The sequence below is a fragment of the Hetaerina americana genome, unplaced genomic scaffold (assembly GCF_022747635.1).
Source record: "Hetaerina americana unplaced genomic scaffold, ioHetAmer1.1.p SCAF_10, whole genome shotgun sequence".
NCBI lineage: Eukaryota > Metazoa > Arthropoda > Insecta > Odonata > Calopterygidae > Hetaerina > Hetaerina americana.
Genome location: NW_027286070.1, coordinates 3,346,991 through 3,362,569, shown reverse-complemented (window position 1 = coordinate 3,362,569; position 15,579 = coordinate 3,346,991). Strand labels below are relative to the sequence as shown.

The window sequence follows — 15,579 nt, the reverse complement described above, 5'->3', positions numbered from 1 at the left end:
AAATCTAGCTCCTCTTGAGTAAATTAGAGTAAAGTAAAGAGATTTAATCTGTACTTTAACCTTCGCTACGTACCCCTCTAATTTTTGGATATTAGAGGGGCTAGGAAACTTAGTACATCCCTCATTACTGCGCCCACTTTTCGGTCTTGTTCTGGTGCCTTCCCTACGTTGTGTCCCGCATTCGAATCTGTGATACCTCTAGATTGGCCAGTTCATCCAGTTACGCCCCTTCTTCTCCACGCAATGGCCCGCTCTCCTTCTTCCATTCTCGCCTATGCTTACACCCACTGCCGACCCAGGTGGCGGCAGGGTAAAGTCCTCGCCTACTAACACAGAGGTTGCGGGTTCCATTCCAGCCCAGGTAGGTTTCCATTTCCACTTCCACGGATTGGGTGTTTCTAATTGTCTTCAATGCCATGTTTAGGGGTTGGGTGGAATAAGGGACCATAGAGTCCCAATCTCGTCCTAGCTAGGTCGTTCAATAATTAATTAAGTAGTAGTTTTTAGGTGAGGCGACCGACAGCTGAGGTCATTTGCGAACATATGCAAAATTGACAGGAAAGGATAAAGGTTGGAGAGAAACCCGGCCTTGGCATTAGCCTACTCTTAACGAAAGGCGCCCGCAGTGTAACTTCCCATCGGAGGGACGGCGTACTCACTCAAAGTGTCCCCCACGAAGCACCTCAAGTAGGGATCAGGATACCCCTGAAAAATATCTGCCGCCACAGGGATTCGAATCCGGGTCCTCTGGGTGGGAAGCCAGGGCGTTAGCCACTGCACCATCCCGATCCTCAAGGAATAAATAAATGCTTCGTCGTTTCTTACTACAACTCTCCCCATTTGGTATTCGGCGTCCCGACTCCTTGATCGCCGCCAGGTTGCGAAGGATTTTCTTTCCCTCACGCCCGCTTTTGTCTCTCATCTGCAGAGACCAGGGAGGCAGTGATACATGTTTCGGTCCACGAACCCCCACCCCCTATCCTCCTCCTCCCGTCCTTTCGCGGGCAATCGCCTCGGCAGGAAAACAAACTTGGACGCGCATAAAAACCGCCACGCCCGCCTGACGATTGGGTTTGACCGCCTTGGGGAAAGGCGTTTGCCAGGAGCCAGCGGGAGTGTCGGCCCGTGACGTAGGTGCCTTCCCGGTCCCCCTTCCCTCTTCCTTTCCCGCGGAGTGAGCGATGGCACGGACGCGAGGGGGAAATTTCCCAGGAAAGAACTCTTCAACGAACGGGATTCGCTCGGGGACCTAATCCCACCACTTGACCCCCCATGAGTGTCCACCAAATGAGATCACCCAGCTCGTGTCTGAATCCCTATGTGTGTACATGTCACCGCGCAAGCCACTGCTACGGTGTGTGGCAGGTGTTGATTTCACACCAGGCATGCAGCATAAAAATGCTGCAACGCTCAGCCATGCTTACAATCTCTGGCTGACTGGCTGGGTGAAGATTTTCCATTCGTAAATCCAACTAATTTTATGGCATATCCATCGAATTTCATTCCTATCTCCAGTTCTTCCCGTACCTTTTTTTAATTTTCTCGAGATATACGGTGAAAGTAAGGGTGATAATGGACACCCCTGTTTTACTATTCTTATTTACACTAACCAGCTCGAATCTCCATTCGCAACTGAGCAGTCAGAGATATGTACAGGTTGCAGAAAAGTCGCCCATTTCTCCAACCTACCCCTATCTTTTCTAATGCGTTCAATAATTCTACACGATTCACGCTAAAAAACGTCTTCTCGAAATCTCGGAAAAAAGCGACCCTCTGCGACTAGTGGCCTCATTACTGCTATGCCATCACATGTGTCTCTCCCTTGCCTGAAACCAAGCTGATCATCCTCCAAGTAATCATTTACCCTGCTCTCCATCCTCCTGTTAATGGTCCTGAGAACCACTTTAACTAGCCAATTCAAAGTTATTGTTCTGTAGTCCTCACATAGTACTGCCTTTCCCTTTTCTGGAATAGGAACTAACTTTCATCTGACGAACTCTTGCAGCCGATGAATGAATGCTACGAATTAGTCTATAAAATCTCTTTCTCTCACTTTTACCTGTACCTTTTAGTAATTCTTTTTCCTCAATGCGCTTATCCCCCTCAATTTCCTTGATGTCCTTTCTATCTTCTTTAATTTACTTTGCTAATAAGAATAAATCAGCTGCTTGCATAACTGTAAATATTGATAACGAACTTATTGTACAAAAAAGTAAATCATGTTTTCTAGGCATCTCTATTGACAGTCGTCTGTCTTGGGATGACCATATTCTCAAACTTCGTAATAAGTTGAGTTCACTCTGTCATCTTATCAGATTCATTAGGCATACCGTCAATACTGAGGTCTTATTGTCTCTTTATTATAGTGAATTTTACTCTCATGTTGTTTATAGTATTCTTTTATGGGGCCCTACACCTAATGCAAATATTATATTTAAAATTCAAAAACGGATCATCCGACTTATTTGCTTTGCTACTCATGCAGCATCCTGTCGTCCCCTCTTTAAAAAATTGAAAATTTTACCCATTCCCTGCGTGTATATGTATTGCGCATCTTTGTATGTCAAAAGCAACTTCTCTAGTTATCTTTCCAATGCCAACGTTCACAATTATAACACAAGGCATTCTGCTGACCTCCACCAAAACTTTGTCAGAACCTGTACCACCGCCCATGGACCTAAACATATGGGCCTCAGGATTTTTAATAAACTACCTAAAGAACTGAAAGCACAACATAAGCTGCCTATATTTAAGCTCAACCTTCAGAAATATTTACTCTGTAAAATGTTTTATTCTATTAATGAACTTCTTGTCCCATGAGTTTCTTTGTATTTAAACATGTACTTAGTATTTATCATTTCTTTATATAACATTGACGTGTCCTATATCTGTGCTTGTTTTTTACAATTGTACAAATCTGCTGGGCAAATAAAATTACTTACTTACTTACTTACTTACTTATCTCATCATCTAGTAAGCCTGGACCTAAACTATTCTTACGTATCTACGTTATATTCTCTCTCTCTGTCTAAGCTTGCTGGCTTATTCCTGTACCATATAGTTCCTATATAAATTTAACTTCATCCTGTATATTCCTTCCATATGTTGAATTTTCCTCTCTCCAGTTAATAATTTTCCCTCTTTTTACATTTTCTCATTTTTCTTCAGTTGTACCCCCGTCTCTCTGTCCTGCATCAAAATATTCTATGTAACCTGCTGGTACTCCTTTCCTTTCATCTTGAATTTTTGCTTTTACATCCCATTTCCTCATCCATGGTCTCTGTTTTCTCTGGTTGCATCGTAGGTTGAACTTCTTTCGTACCATAATATGATCTGAATCCGCATATCCCCCTAGGAAACTGTGCGAATTAATTTCGCTGCCACTAAATATGTGCCAAACCATGATAAAATCTAACCTTATACCTTTCCGAATCTGATGCGGATGGAGAAGGGTGGGGAGGGGTTGTTGGAAGGGGCGTGGCGAGGGATGTGATCGGGAGTGGGGATGGGAAGTTTGAATTTTCGGTGGGTAGGCCCCCCGTCGCCGTCGGCGGTGGTGGGCACGAGAGGACAGAGGGTTGAACGGCTGCCAGCCGCGACTCCCATATAACACCCTGTTACGCGTCGCGCCCCCAGCCACTGCAGCGGAGCAGCCTTGCACTCGCGTCATCCATTAAATTTAACCGACATTCATCGGCCGACTGGCAAAAAATAACCAGCGGCGCCCGCCCACTTGCCTCCCGAGCGGAAATCTTACACCTCGCCCTCGTCCGAATCGGAGGGGTCGCATGTATTCGCCGCTGCCCGAATGGCGATTCCCTCGAGCCGAGAATCGAATTACCTTCCCTGCGTGGGAGAGTCCCGCGCGTCCATCGGGGCCTCCCATGGGGGGGTGCTCGTCTTCCCCATACCTCTCTCGGGTAAACTAGGGTCCCATCGTCCTCGTCAATACATTGTTTGTATAAAAAGTATCGGGAAGAGCCTCGGAAAAATGGATTTATTTTATATATTTCTACACTGCCTAAAAATTTATCAAAGTCAATCCCTTGAGCGTCGACACACTTTTTCCTGCGGCTTTCCCACGACTCGAAGGGTCCCTGGTAGGCGGATTCCAGAAGGTCCTTAAGGGCACGCGTGCAAGCTTCCTTGACAGCAATGAGAGGTGAGGGAAGGAACCAATAAGGGTGGTGTCCTTTGAGGGAGGATTTCACTTTTGGGAATAGGAAATAGTCTGCTGATGTCAAGTATGCACTGTAAGGGGTTTGGGGAATCGTCGCGATGGCGTAGCAGGTCTTCGCAAGCAGACGCTCGACTCTGCTTTTGGTCGTCCATCAAGACCTTCAAGAAGGTCGTCGTCAAGAGTTTAGAGCAGATCTTTCGCATCGCAAAATTTTCAGTGATAATGGTGTGCACTATCATCTTATAAATGCCAATACGATCAGCGATCATGCGCACACTAAACCGACGGTCAGAATTTAGCAATTCACGTACACGCCAGGAAAAAGTTGTTATCTATGCTTTTTTTGTACAAACTTTGTATTTCCCTTGCTCTCTTGGAATCAATTCTTATACTAGCACTTTGAAAAATGTGTTTCTCTCCTCCTTACTGGAAATTGCTGACTTTAATGTAAAGTGTGATAGATGTTTGACGTATAGTGGCTAATGAATAAAGGCTTGCATAGCTTAGTAATTTTGACAGAACTTTACGGAGCAAAAAATACCCAAGCTTATATTTGATTGCTCTACTTCGCAGTATAGTTCAGAAAATCTGCCAAGCATCCGTTTTCTGTCAATAATTTTGTCTCTTCTTCTTCATCTCCACTTATTTGATGCAGGATTTTTGATGAATGTAGTCGTCATTGCTGCATGTGAAAAATTAAAATATACATTGAATGTATGTCGTTTTTTGAGACAGTTAAATTAATGTATTGTTTAATACATCCAAAATTTTAATATTGCATGGGGTACGTATAACATTTAAAATTTAATTGAAAATTCATTGGGAAGCTACACCAGGGTAACATATTGTCTGTTACCCGATGCATACCGGGACTTTTCCCAACTCTTATGTCCGTCTCATAATGCATATGACATCTCCTGAACAAAATATACAGGGTTCGTCCGGAAAATAAGTGTACTGAGCTCAGGAAAAAAAATTATTACACTTTTACATATCTTAAGCTAATATTCCTCAAAATAGGACCCTTGTGAGTCGATACACTTGTTCCAGCGGCGTTCCCATTCCTGGAACGCTCCCGCGAAGGCATCATCGGGAACCTCTCGAAGACTCGTCGTCGACCTCTTCTCTGCCCTCCACGAACATCTTGTACCACCGAAAGATCATGTTTCTGGACATGACTGACTCCCCGTAAGCCTGGTTAATCATACCGACAGTTTCGGTAGACGATTTCCCAAGCTTTACCGCAAATTTGATGGAATAACGCTACTCCAAATACTTCGGCATCGCGTTCCGTGACGTGGGTCGAGCGTGGAGGTTCGCGTTAACAGAGCTCCTCACTACACCACAGCTCAGAGCCGACTGCCTTTTTCAGCGTCGCTTGCCAACATACCCCCCTCCAATCGCAGCCCGTCAGAGCGGTGCTGGGCGCGCCTGGAGCGGCGCGCCCAGCCCAGGAGTCAGTACACTTATTTTCCGGACGAACCCTGTATATATTACCTTCATATCCAATATAGATAATACTAATTTTTTTACGACGATTTTTTTCACTCTGGCCACATATATCATACAAATATTCGTAAAGGAAGGTCATCGTAATAACGTTCATTTTTCAGTGATCAACGATATTTTTTACACTAATCGCAGGAGAGGAAAGAATGGTTTCATTCATACATGGCCCAATATTACGTTAAACTCCTTATGAGTACTTGCAAAAGGGCATGCCTAAAAGAGCGACATCACCTAAATACAAATATAAAAGGGTCTTTCACTTGCGGCCTAAGCATCAGTTTTGAGGGCCCTTTCTTTTGCGTGTCCTGTGACTGATTATCAGTCTAAAAAAGAGATATAATGCATCTTCGTCCTAGTACAGTTAAGAAGAATTTACATCAGCTTTTAATATGTCAAGTCACATGCTGCTAGAAAAAACTCTACCCTATTCAAAGCACATGTCTTTGAAGTCGAAGTACACAATGAAGAAGTGGGAATATTACTAGCACAATGATTATCGTAGAAACACAAGATAAAGAGAGACAGCATTGGTTTTTTTAAATATTTCGTTGGCCCGACCTCCTTTCTCAACGGAAGGAAGGAGGAAGAAAACTCTCGTTGAGAGGGGTGGTCGGGTCACCGAATAATTGAAAAAGTGATACTGCGTTTATTTAATTTCTGTTTCACATGTTATACATTATTATTCACATCCGCGAGACTTTCACATAAGCTATATATATATATATATATATATATATATATATATATATATATATATATATATATATATATATATATATATATACATATATACAGTAGTCAACCCGAAGGTCGGTTTGGTAGGTTTTGGTAGAGTTCACCCAGTACTAAGCCCGACGGCGTGTGACATTCACACATCAGGGTTGGGGGGGGGGGCAGTTCTTTTCCCTGTGCCAGTTATGGTTTCCCAGGTAGATCTGGTACCCGAAAAATCACATAGCTTGGGTGTAGCAGAGGGTGTTCGGAAATGCTTGCCCGTGAATCAAATCCGGGCCAATACAATTCGTGTGGGTAATCGGCAAGCCTAGGTAGAGGTCAAAAGTTGGAGGAAATCAAGTGTAATGGGTGAATATGGTCGAATGAGAATATCGAGACGAGTAGCGCAACAAGAGGGAATTCGGAGGGAGAAGAATAAATTTCCGAATTTTGAAGGTTCGCGCTCCCTACCCTTCCTCCCGCCTATGCCAATTGCAGAAAATCATTTCACCTTGATTTTAAGCCCTGATGGAAGACATTAGTAGTTTGGGTGATTTTAAAATTATTTCCCCTATATGTTTGTCGTTGTTAAGAAGAGTCATAGGTCTTTTGCCAAAATGGTTTCATTGTTCACGAATTGATTACAAAGAACTTTCACGCACAATACTATATTACTCCTCACCCCGACATGCTCCAAGAAGAGATATATTTCTTGACACTCATGTGCCTGGCTCGGCCACTTTCCTCCTCTAATTGCGCTCGCGGAGGGACTCGACTAAGACCGCGAATCTTCTCCTTGGATGACATTCAACTTCTTAATTCCTTACGCTGTCACTTAAGCTTTGCTCCGTGCGCCGCAAGATACAGAGTAGGGGGAGAAGGCCCGCACCGACGGAAGAAGGGGAAAGGATGTGACAGGGGGGATTGAAGGGGGGGTGTGGGGTGCGGGCATGCATGTCGGGTGTCATTTCGTGACGTCCGACGAGTGTTGTCTTGGCGGGAAGGGCGCTGGTAAACAATTGAAAAGCGTTGCACAACTCCTAAATGGCCACCGGCAGAGGTATTCTTTCGACCAGTGCTCTCAAGGGAGCGTTGTATTAGGGTTACGAATTTGATATTTTGATATCTTTGATATATAAGTACCCTGCAAGCAGCCGCTGGGGTATGTGGCAGGGGGTGAACGCACACCAGAATAACTTTGCCCGAATTTGACCCTAACGCGGTCGGACAATTTTATTCTGATCCGTTATCTTTCGTGGAAAAAATGACATCTGAAATATATCTGTTGTTCACTCGATCTCCTTAATTTTATTTACATGATCTCTTCTACCGTAGTGCGACACGGGTAATAATACATTTTCAACATCACTGCTACAGAGACGTCCTTCCAATTTGTGCAAGAGATTTAATCTGTAATTTAACCTTCGCTCCGTGAGTGATTCCTTGCCTAGCTGTTCTAATATTTTGGATACGCTCCTCAGTTTGTCATATAAACGTTTTACAAATATAGCTCCTCTACGCTGTACGCAATTCAATTCTGAAATCAATTGAACTTCGCCAGGATCCCATGCTATATTAGCAGCATACTCTAAATGCGGCTTAACCAGCGAAAGTTAACAATTCTATTTAGGTGCGAACGCATGGGAAGACATGAGTGAACGGGGATCAGTTTCCAAAATCTTAACCTGAAGTGAGACATTATGGACGGACCCTACTCTGAAGAAAAACAGTGAGGGTACCAATATTTTGTTTTCATTCAATTATTTTCAATGAGAATAAAGTTGATTTTCCAATGTCTCACTATGGTAATTTCGCACGCGTTATTGGCTTCATTTTATCCGCATAATTTTATAAATCTGGAGGTGTTATTATATAAATTATAAATAAATTATATAAATGCGGAGTGATATCATCCAGTGAGTGGTGAAGGGTACACCTACTGACCAGAGGGCCCGGGCCCGGAACTCGATTCCCGGTGACCTTTGGACAACTCGACCTTGACCTAAGCTCTATTAATTTTTGAACACTGGATTTTTCCGGTACACCGGACGGAGGGTTATTCCTGAAATAGCACGGAAAAAAGACATATCTTGCATTAGAATGCACAAACAGTAACTTTATAATTTAGCATAAAAATATATCTATGGACATGGAGTTAAAATAAAGAAAAATTTTTATTTAGACAAATAATTCTAAAATCCTAAATAGCGCCAAACTTTGGTGAATTTCATCTTTAATATTTTTTCGTGCGAGGTTATGGAACATATTGTAGTTAGTTCGATCGTGAGACACCTCGATAATCGGGAATTATTAATGAAAAATCAGTACGGTTTCCGAAAATGTTGATCCTGCTAGACAAAACTTGCGCTTTTTGTTCTTAATATTCTTATTTCGGGAGATGACAATGTTTCAGTGGACGCAATTTTTTTAGATTTTAAGAAAAACCTTCGACAAAGTACCTCAAAGTAAACTACCCGCAGAGCTAGCATCACAGGGCATAGACAAAAATATCCGGGGTTGGATTAAAGACTTTTTGAATGGTCGGGTTCAAAGAGTAATGATAGATGGAGTTTGCTCAAATGCAGTAGAAGTTGCTGCAGGTGTTCCCCAGGGAAATGTCATCGGAACTCTTTTATTCCTACTATACGTAAACGACATTGACTCCGTAGTCGCTAGTAAGATACGTTTATTTGCCGTCGATGCAGTGGTTTACTGTGATATCCGTGATCCTGAGGACAGCAGATTTACCAGATGACCTTAATGCTATGAAATGCTGGTGCGACACTTGGCTATTAGAAATGAACTTAAAAAAGTGCGTAGTCATACATTGTTGGAAAAAGAGCAATTCCCACCCGGACGCCTACTGCATTGGGAACACCGAAATGGAATGTGTAGACCCAATTAAATTCCTAGGCGTTAACTCAGCCACGATCCCTCCTGGATGAAACACTTACGGGAAATATGTGGATGAGCTAACAAAAAATTAGGATTCATTAGTAGAGCACTGGCAAAATGTGAGGAAAAGGTCAAATCGAAATCTTATCTGTCGCTGGTTAGGCCTCATTTAGAATATGATAATAAAATGACAGAGATTAAACGTCGAACAGATAGATTTAAGATGTCATTTTTTCCACGACCGATAGGGGATCATAATAACATTGTTGGACCGCGGTAAGGTCATGTTCGGGTAGAATTATTCTGGCGTGTGTTCGCCCCCTGCCACACACCCTGGCGGAGGCATCTGTCGTTGGAGGTTTCCAAATGTTCACTCAGCAGATTGTGCTTATTGAGGTGAATATAATTCAGCACAACTGCAATTCTATGGAATTCGTTCTATCGCCGAGGAATTACTATTGCTTGCAATAAGTTTGATTATGCAATTCTCACCAAATTCATCCAGTATACGATATTTTGTGTGAGGCAGGAGTAGCCCATCGCCCCTCGCCGCCGTCCTTTGCCTAGTGGACGTGGTTCCCGACGGACCCTGGAAACCTTTTGACCTGCTCTGGTGGACTTCCAGGGGCCCCGGAACTGTGCTCCACATGAGCGACATCTGCCCCAGTCTATTCCCTCCTCCAGCTCCATATAATTTATGGCCCTATTCAAGCCGTCCAAAATGACTGTTCTCCCTTCCTCCCTAGCTCCCCTATATATATATATATATATATATATATATATATATATATATATATATATATATATATATATATATATATATGTATATATATAAATATAGCATTCCCCTCCCACGGCGGCCCTCAGGACTGGGGCACTCACCGCCCACCCGCTCCCTCCTCCCCCCCTCCACTCTTAATGCCCACTTCCTCTGCTCTGCTCCACCCACGCCTCCACTCCCCGCACTACTCCTCCAACGACATCCTCCCTCCCTGCCCGACATCTTTTCTCCATCCGTCTGAATAGCCTCCTCCCCTCACACTCATCCTCCGTCCAAATCACCAAGATTCTTCGTAATAAAGGGTTTCACGCCAGTACCCTCGTGCAAATAAATACACACAAATGCTCAGAATTTAAATTTAAACATTTCTCCTCGCAAGAATATTCTACCAAAAAATAATTAAATGGAACGAAAGAAGGGATTATGTCAACGCCATGATTGAGGTCATCTTTGATTTGAAAGGATTGGTAGGATTTATTTTTATTTGAGGACTCGTTCAATATTTCCGAATGCCCGATCAGACTGCGCGTTTTAATATGATGAGAAAGAGGCATTTTAATCACTGGAACCGAGCACATTGCCAATATATGTCATTTTAATTTATGGCGTCGTTGATTGGCTTTACTTATTAGTTCTCATCGACTTCTTATGTGATGGGAAACATCGAAAATGAGCGAATTGCTTGCCAAGAGACATTCCATATAGTCTTTTTTTAATCATCTCGTCAAAAGTTGCTTTAATCGTGCCAACGGGGCTTTATCAAAGTCGCATTTTTCATCCAATTCCTTCCTCTGGTCTCCTAAGCTTAGTTTGGCATATTATTCGTTTTCCCTCAGTTTTTTTATTCCTTCCTTTGAATTCCCGACGCGAAGAGCGATGAGCTCATTCCCTTCCGAAGGCCTACTACAGTTTCAATCTCTGGATCGGAATGAATGCGAGAGTGAGTGAGAGGTGGCACTTGAGGGAGCGAGAGCATTTTGATCGATTGACGAGGGGAGATCCAGATCCCATGTCTCCAGTCCCGTTGAATGCTGAGCCGAGGATCGTCATTTCACTCGTCCACTCTTTTGTTTTGCCCTAAGAGGTCAGCCCGCTCCCCCCCCCCTCCGAGGAAACCCTTGCTCTTTTTTGACTGAATCAAAGAAAACTACTACCTGTTTTTCCACGCAGATGTTTTTTTATCAACCATGGTTTCAATGTTACAGCGCCATTGTCAAGGCTTCACCAATTTTACTATATGTAGATATCTCCTTCGAATATAATTATAGGGAAAGCTTAACAGTTTCAGACTTCTAGGAGGAATTCCTTCATGATGAAGGTAGAGAAAAAAATTTGCTATTCCACATAAAAAGGTTTAATATATTGCACGACCATGTTTTCAATACTCCGCATCAGCACCTGATAATGATGCGCAGCATTAAAACTATAGTTGTGCAATATTTTAAGCCTTTTTATGTGGAATAGCAAAGTTTTTTTGTTACCCACGCGCACTATTTCAACCACCACCGTTCCCCATCCTCAACTTCGCGTTGCGACTCTTCCAGAATTCTTCCATCTCTCTCTCTCTCAATTATCCATCCCCGAAGTCCATGCACTCCAACCTTCTGCTCGTGCCTTCCTATTGCACTCTCGGAAAATTTTAACTCTTGTTCATGACACATTAATAATGCATCGTAAGTAGAGTAAATCGATACAAACAAGTGTATATTGGCAGTATGTATAAAAATACACATTGCACTATCAGGGCTAAACATTTGTTCGAAGACAAAGGATATTAACGAAAGATTGATAATTTTCAGAAGAAACTATTTATGTCTTCTTATGCCTGTATCCGAGATGTTTCAATGGAACGGTGGAGGGCGTGGTCGTGGATGTCCCGAACGGAGGTGAGATATTATTGGATAACCAAGATGTCGGAATGGGTCGCTCGATTTGATTATTTGAACGCTAATATCCACGTCTCCCGACACTGCGCTCTGATGACACGCATTTTTATGCAGTTTTAAGAGAGGAGTCACATTCTACTCTTTTCTGTTTCTCCCATAATTTACTGTGCGAGTCTCCCTGGTTTCTTGGCTATGAGAAATATGGTTTTCCTTAGCTACGAATCAGTTCACCAAATCCTCTGAGAAAGTCATAGACTTGATGTACGTAAAATACAACCTGTAGAGACGTGAATATTTTGCAGATGGTCATTCTTTCGTCTTTTAGGCATAGCATTTGAATTTCTATGACCGTAAACGCTTTAGTGCTTGCTATGAAGTTCTCCTAAACAGTCCCTTCCCTGCAGAAGTATTTCCTCCGCCTCTTCTGTTTCGGCGACTCCTAATATCCTTGTCGTGAAGAGTCTCTTCCACCACACTCACTTTTTTGGCCTTACCAGTCCTCTCCTCTTATTCATTCGTCTCGCACACGTATCCGTTTAATCGTCTTTCTCTCGACTCTCGTCTATCCTTTCGACTTGAGCAAACTTCGTAGCGTATACCTACCATACCTGCCTGTCTCACAGCAGCATCCAATCCGCAATCTTTCATAACCCAATCATTCTTCATCTAATTGCTCCAATTGTTAGAGCCGAAACTCCGCCAGGGTATCAATGCCTATCATATTTTGTTGGAATTAATGCTGGTATATCTGAAAGAATACCTACCCATGTTTCTCTTACGTACTTGTTGGTAAGGAGTATTGCTGCCTTGCACAAGTATTCAAATTCTTCGTTACTTGAATAACAAGCCTACTGCTGGTATATGTACGTCCCTATGTGTGTAGATGGACTCTTTGAACTTCATTCGGACCTTGTACCCGAAGGTGGGTTCACTGCAACCCTCTCCTTCCTCATTCAATAACCAATTATGAGGATTCGCAAATGATTTGAAGCGTCATTCTCCTGGATATTAATGGCGGATTCCGTGAAGGCGGATAGGTGCAAGTTCTTCGGTGATGAAAAGGTTGAAAAATAGAAATGATTCCTCGAATTACTGTAAAAACGAACGCGTTTCTTACTATACGGTTAATGGTAACGGCGGATGTGGAAATAAGTTGAAAATCACCCTAAGGAACTTAGGGTTTGACAAGCACACACTCAAACATTCGGCAGTTATGTCGTCGTGACGTTGACTGAGCACACGGACGCTGCATCGTGTCATTCAGTCTTAAGTGTCGCGATTCGTTTACTCAAGAGTTCGGCAGATGGAGGAGTTGAGTGTGGAGCTGAGTCAAGCCAACCAAGCCCTTGAGCGATGACCACTGCGGGCCATTACTCATTATAAGAGAAATACCGAGGGCTTGAGCGAATACGTAGTGACATTTTCCATGGGCTTAAGCTGGTGGCCGGGAACATCGTTCACTCAAACTCCGTCATTTATCGCATTCTCTATAATCGTCGCGTCCTTATATGACTCCGCCCAAATATGCATCTGCCATCCAATTGTGAGCCTCTGGCTCGAATCCCAGCGAGCCCTAGAGTAATGCACACAAAGGACATGTGTATTTATGCAGTTTCAAAGGAGATGTAATTGTCCGCCCTAATCCGTTTGACGCACAACTTCTGCGAGTCGTATAGGTTTCACCCAGGTCGATAGGCATCAAGGTTTTTCAAAGATACCAATTAGTTCACAAGTCCGCCGGAAAATATTACAGCCGTGATAAACAAAACAAGATAAAAGTTTGATATGTTGGCAATATGTATTTTTTGATTATTCATGGTCATTAGAGAGCTCTGTATGGCCTTACGACCCATCGGTTTCCTTTTGGAGTCGGGAGAGTGGGCCTTATTTTTGGCCATTTGGTCTCGTGAGAAAAAAACTTTTCGGAGTAAACCGTATAATGTACTCCGATTAATTATTCATTGATGCTTTCTCTATTCTTTATACTTTTTCCAACGCCCTTAAATCTATTGCCGATAAGATTATGAGTTCGTTGTTATTCTAGTCGTAATTTTGGGACTCTCCGGTCGAACGGCTTTGTCGTATCTACTTTTGGATCTCGCCAAAGACGTCTGTATGTGCTGTGGTTCTCTTTTTGATCGAACTTCATGTGAAATGAGAAAGATTTTCGAAGATTTGAGGTTATGAATATTGATACCGATAGTTTTGAAAATGAATTACTTTCTTTTATCGTATTTAATGGTTGGCTTCCTCAACTGATAAGATTATTTGTAAAGCATGTCAAAAAACCCACTGAAATTATGCTACGTGCACCTAAAGCCTTGATTAGAAATAAGGGTTTTGAGCTTCGGCTCCATGCTCCCGGAAGAGGGAGGAAGTAGCATACCATTACAGAAACTCTGGCGGAAACGTAACTTTCGTCCCTTCTAGGAACTTGGAGGTGGCTGAATGGGTTATGAGTGTTCATGGCGGGACCGCAGGCTACCATTCGTATTATGTCTTGCTGCCAATCTTTTAAAGCCAGTCAGCTGAATATACATTTCATCATAATTTTAGAAATTTAATTTTTTTGGCTACACGGAAGCATGGACATTTAAAAAGTTTGGGACACAAAGGCTTGTTGGGCATAACATTCCGCCCCGGGAGTGAACTTTATCTCTCGAACTCAGGAGCATGGAATCGAAGCCCGAAACTCTTTTATTTTATATCCAAGGCTCTGGTTTGGCGAGAAACATCGTCTGCAAGGCTCTTGAGATCGTTTACGCTAAGTCACCTCGTGAGGTACGAGGAAGAGTCTTGGGAAAGTTCTCTTTGCGGTGCCAACCGATGTTTCAACGGTATCCCTTTTCTCCTTTCGCAGGCCTGGCGGACACGCAGCTTGGGGCGAGCGCAGATCACTCTCGCCCCTTAGTCGCAGGGCCCTGGCCGTCGAAGGAGGTGATGTCGCTGTGAGCCTTTGGACTGAACACTAAGAAGGAGGAGTGCGCCATGTCGCAGCCACCGCCGCAGGACCCGCACCGCCCCCAGCACCGCTTCCAGCAGGGCATGCCGCCGCCCCACCGCCCGCCGCCGCCGCACCACCTGCAGTCGCCGCCGGGCGGGGGCGGCTGGGGCCCCCGAGTGGCCTCGCCCTCGCCCGTCTTCTTCCGGCCCCCGTCGCCCTTCGCCCCCTCGCCGCCGCCCATCGTGCCCTACCGCGCCTACTCTCCCGGCGGGCCCCTCCCGCCTCCCTACATCCCTTGCCCCCGGCCGAGATGGCCCGCCGGTGCCGCACCCCCGCAGTCCCCCAGGCCCTTCCGGATGCCTCAGGTACGGACAGCACGCGAGTGCGTCACCACCTAACAAGCATGCAAGGTCCGCTGTCGTTGGTTAATATTAGTATGTATCGCGATTGAAGAGCATGCGAGACTTATCGATATATTTTAGACATGGCGATAGAAAAAAATACCTTTTCAATTTTCCAATATTTGATGTTTACTTTGTCCATTTTAAGTTTTCGGTGGAAATTTACTTAAGGTCTTTTATTTAATTTCGCCATGGGACGAAGCAATCACATCAGTGATATATTTACAGTTATAAGTAGAGTACATGCATTCTTCACACCTATTTGTAGG

At 43.7% G+C, this 15,579-nt stretch overlaps 1 protein-coding gene across 1 annotated transcript; it reads left to right on the top strand.

Annotated features, from left to right (window-relative positions):
• The first annotated feature begins 14,953 nt into the window (after positions 1-14,953).
• LOC139700180 (uncharacterized) lies at positions 14,954-15,307 on the top strand. Its single transcript, XM_071598762.1, has one exon. It carries the CDS (start codon positions 14,954-14,956, stop codon positions 15,305-15,307), a length of 354 nt encoding a protein of 117 aa, XP_071454863.1.
• The last annotated feature ends 272 nt before the right edge of the window (positions 15,308-15,579 follow it).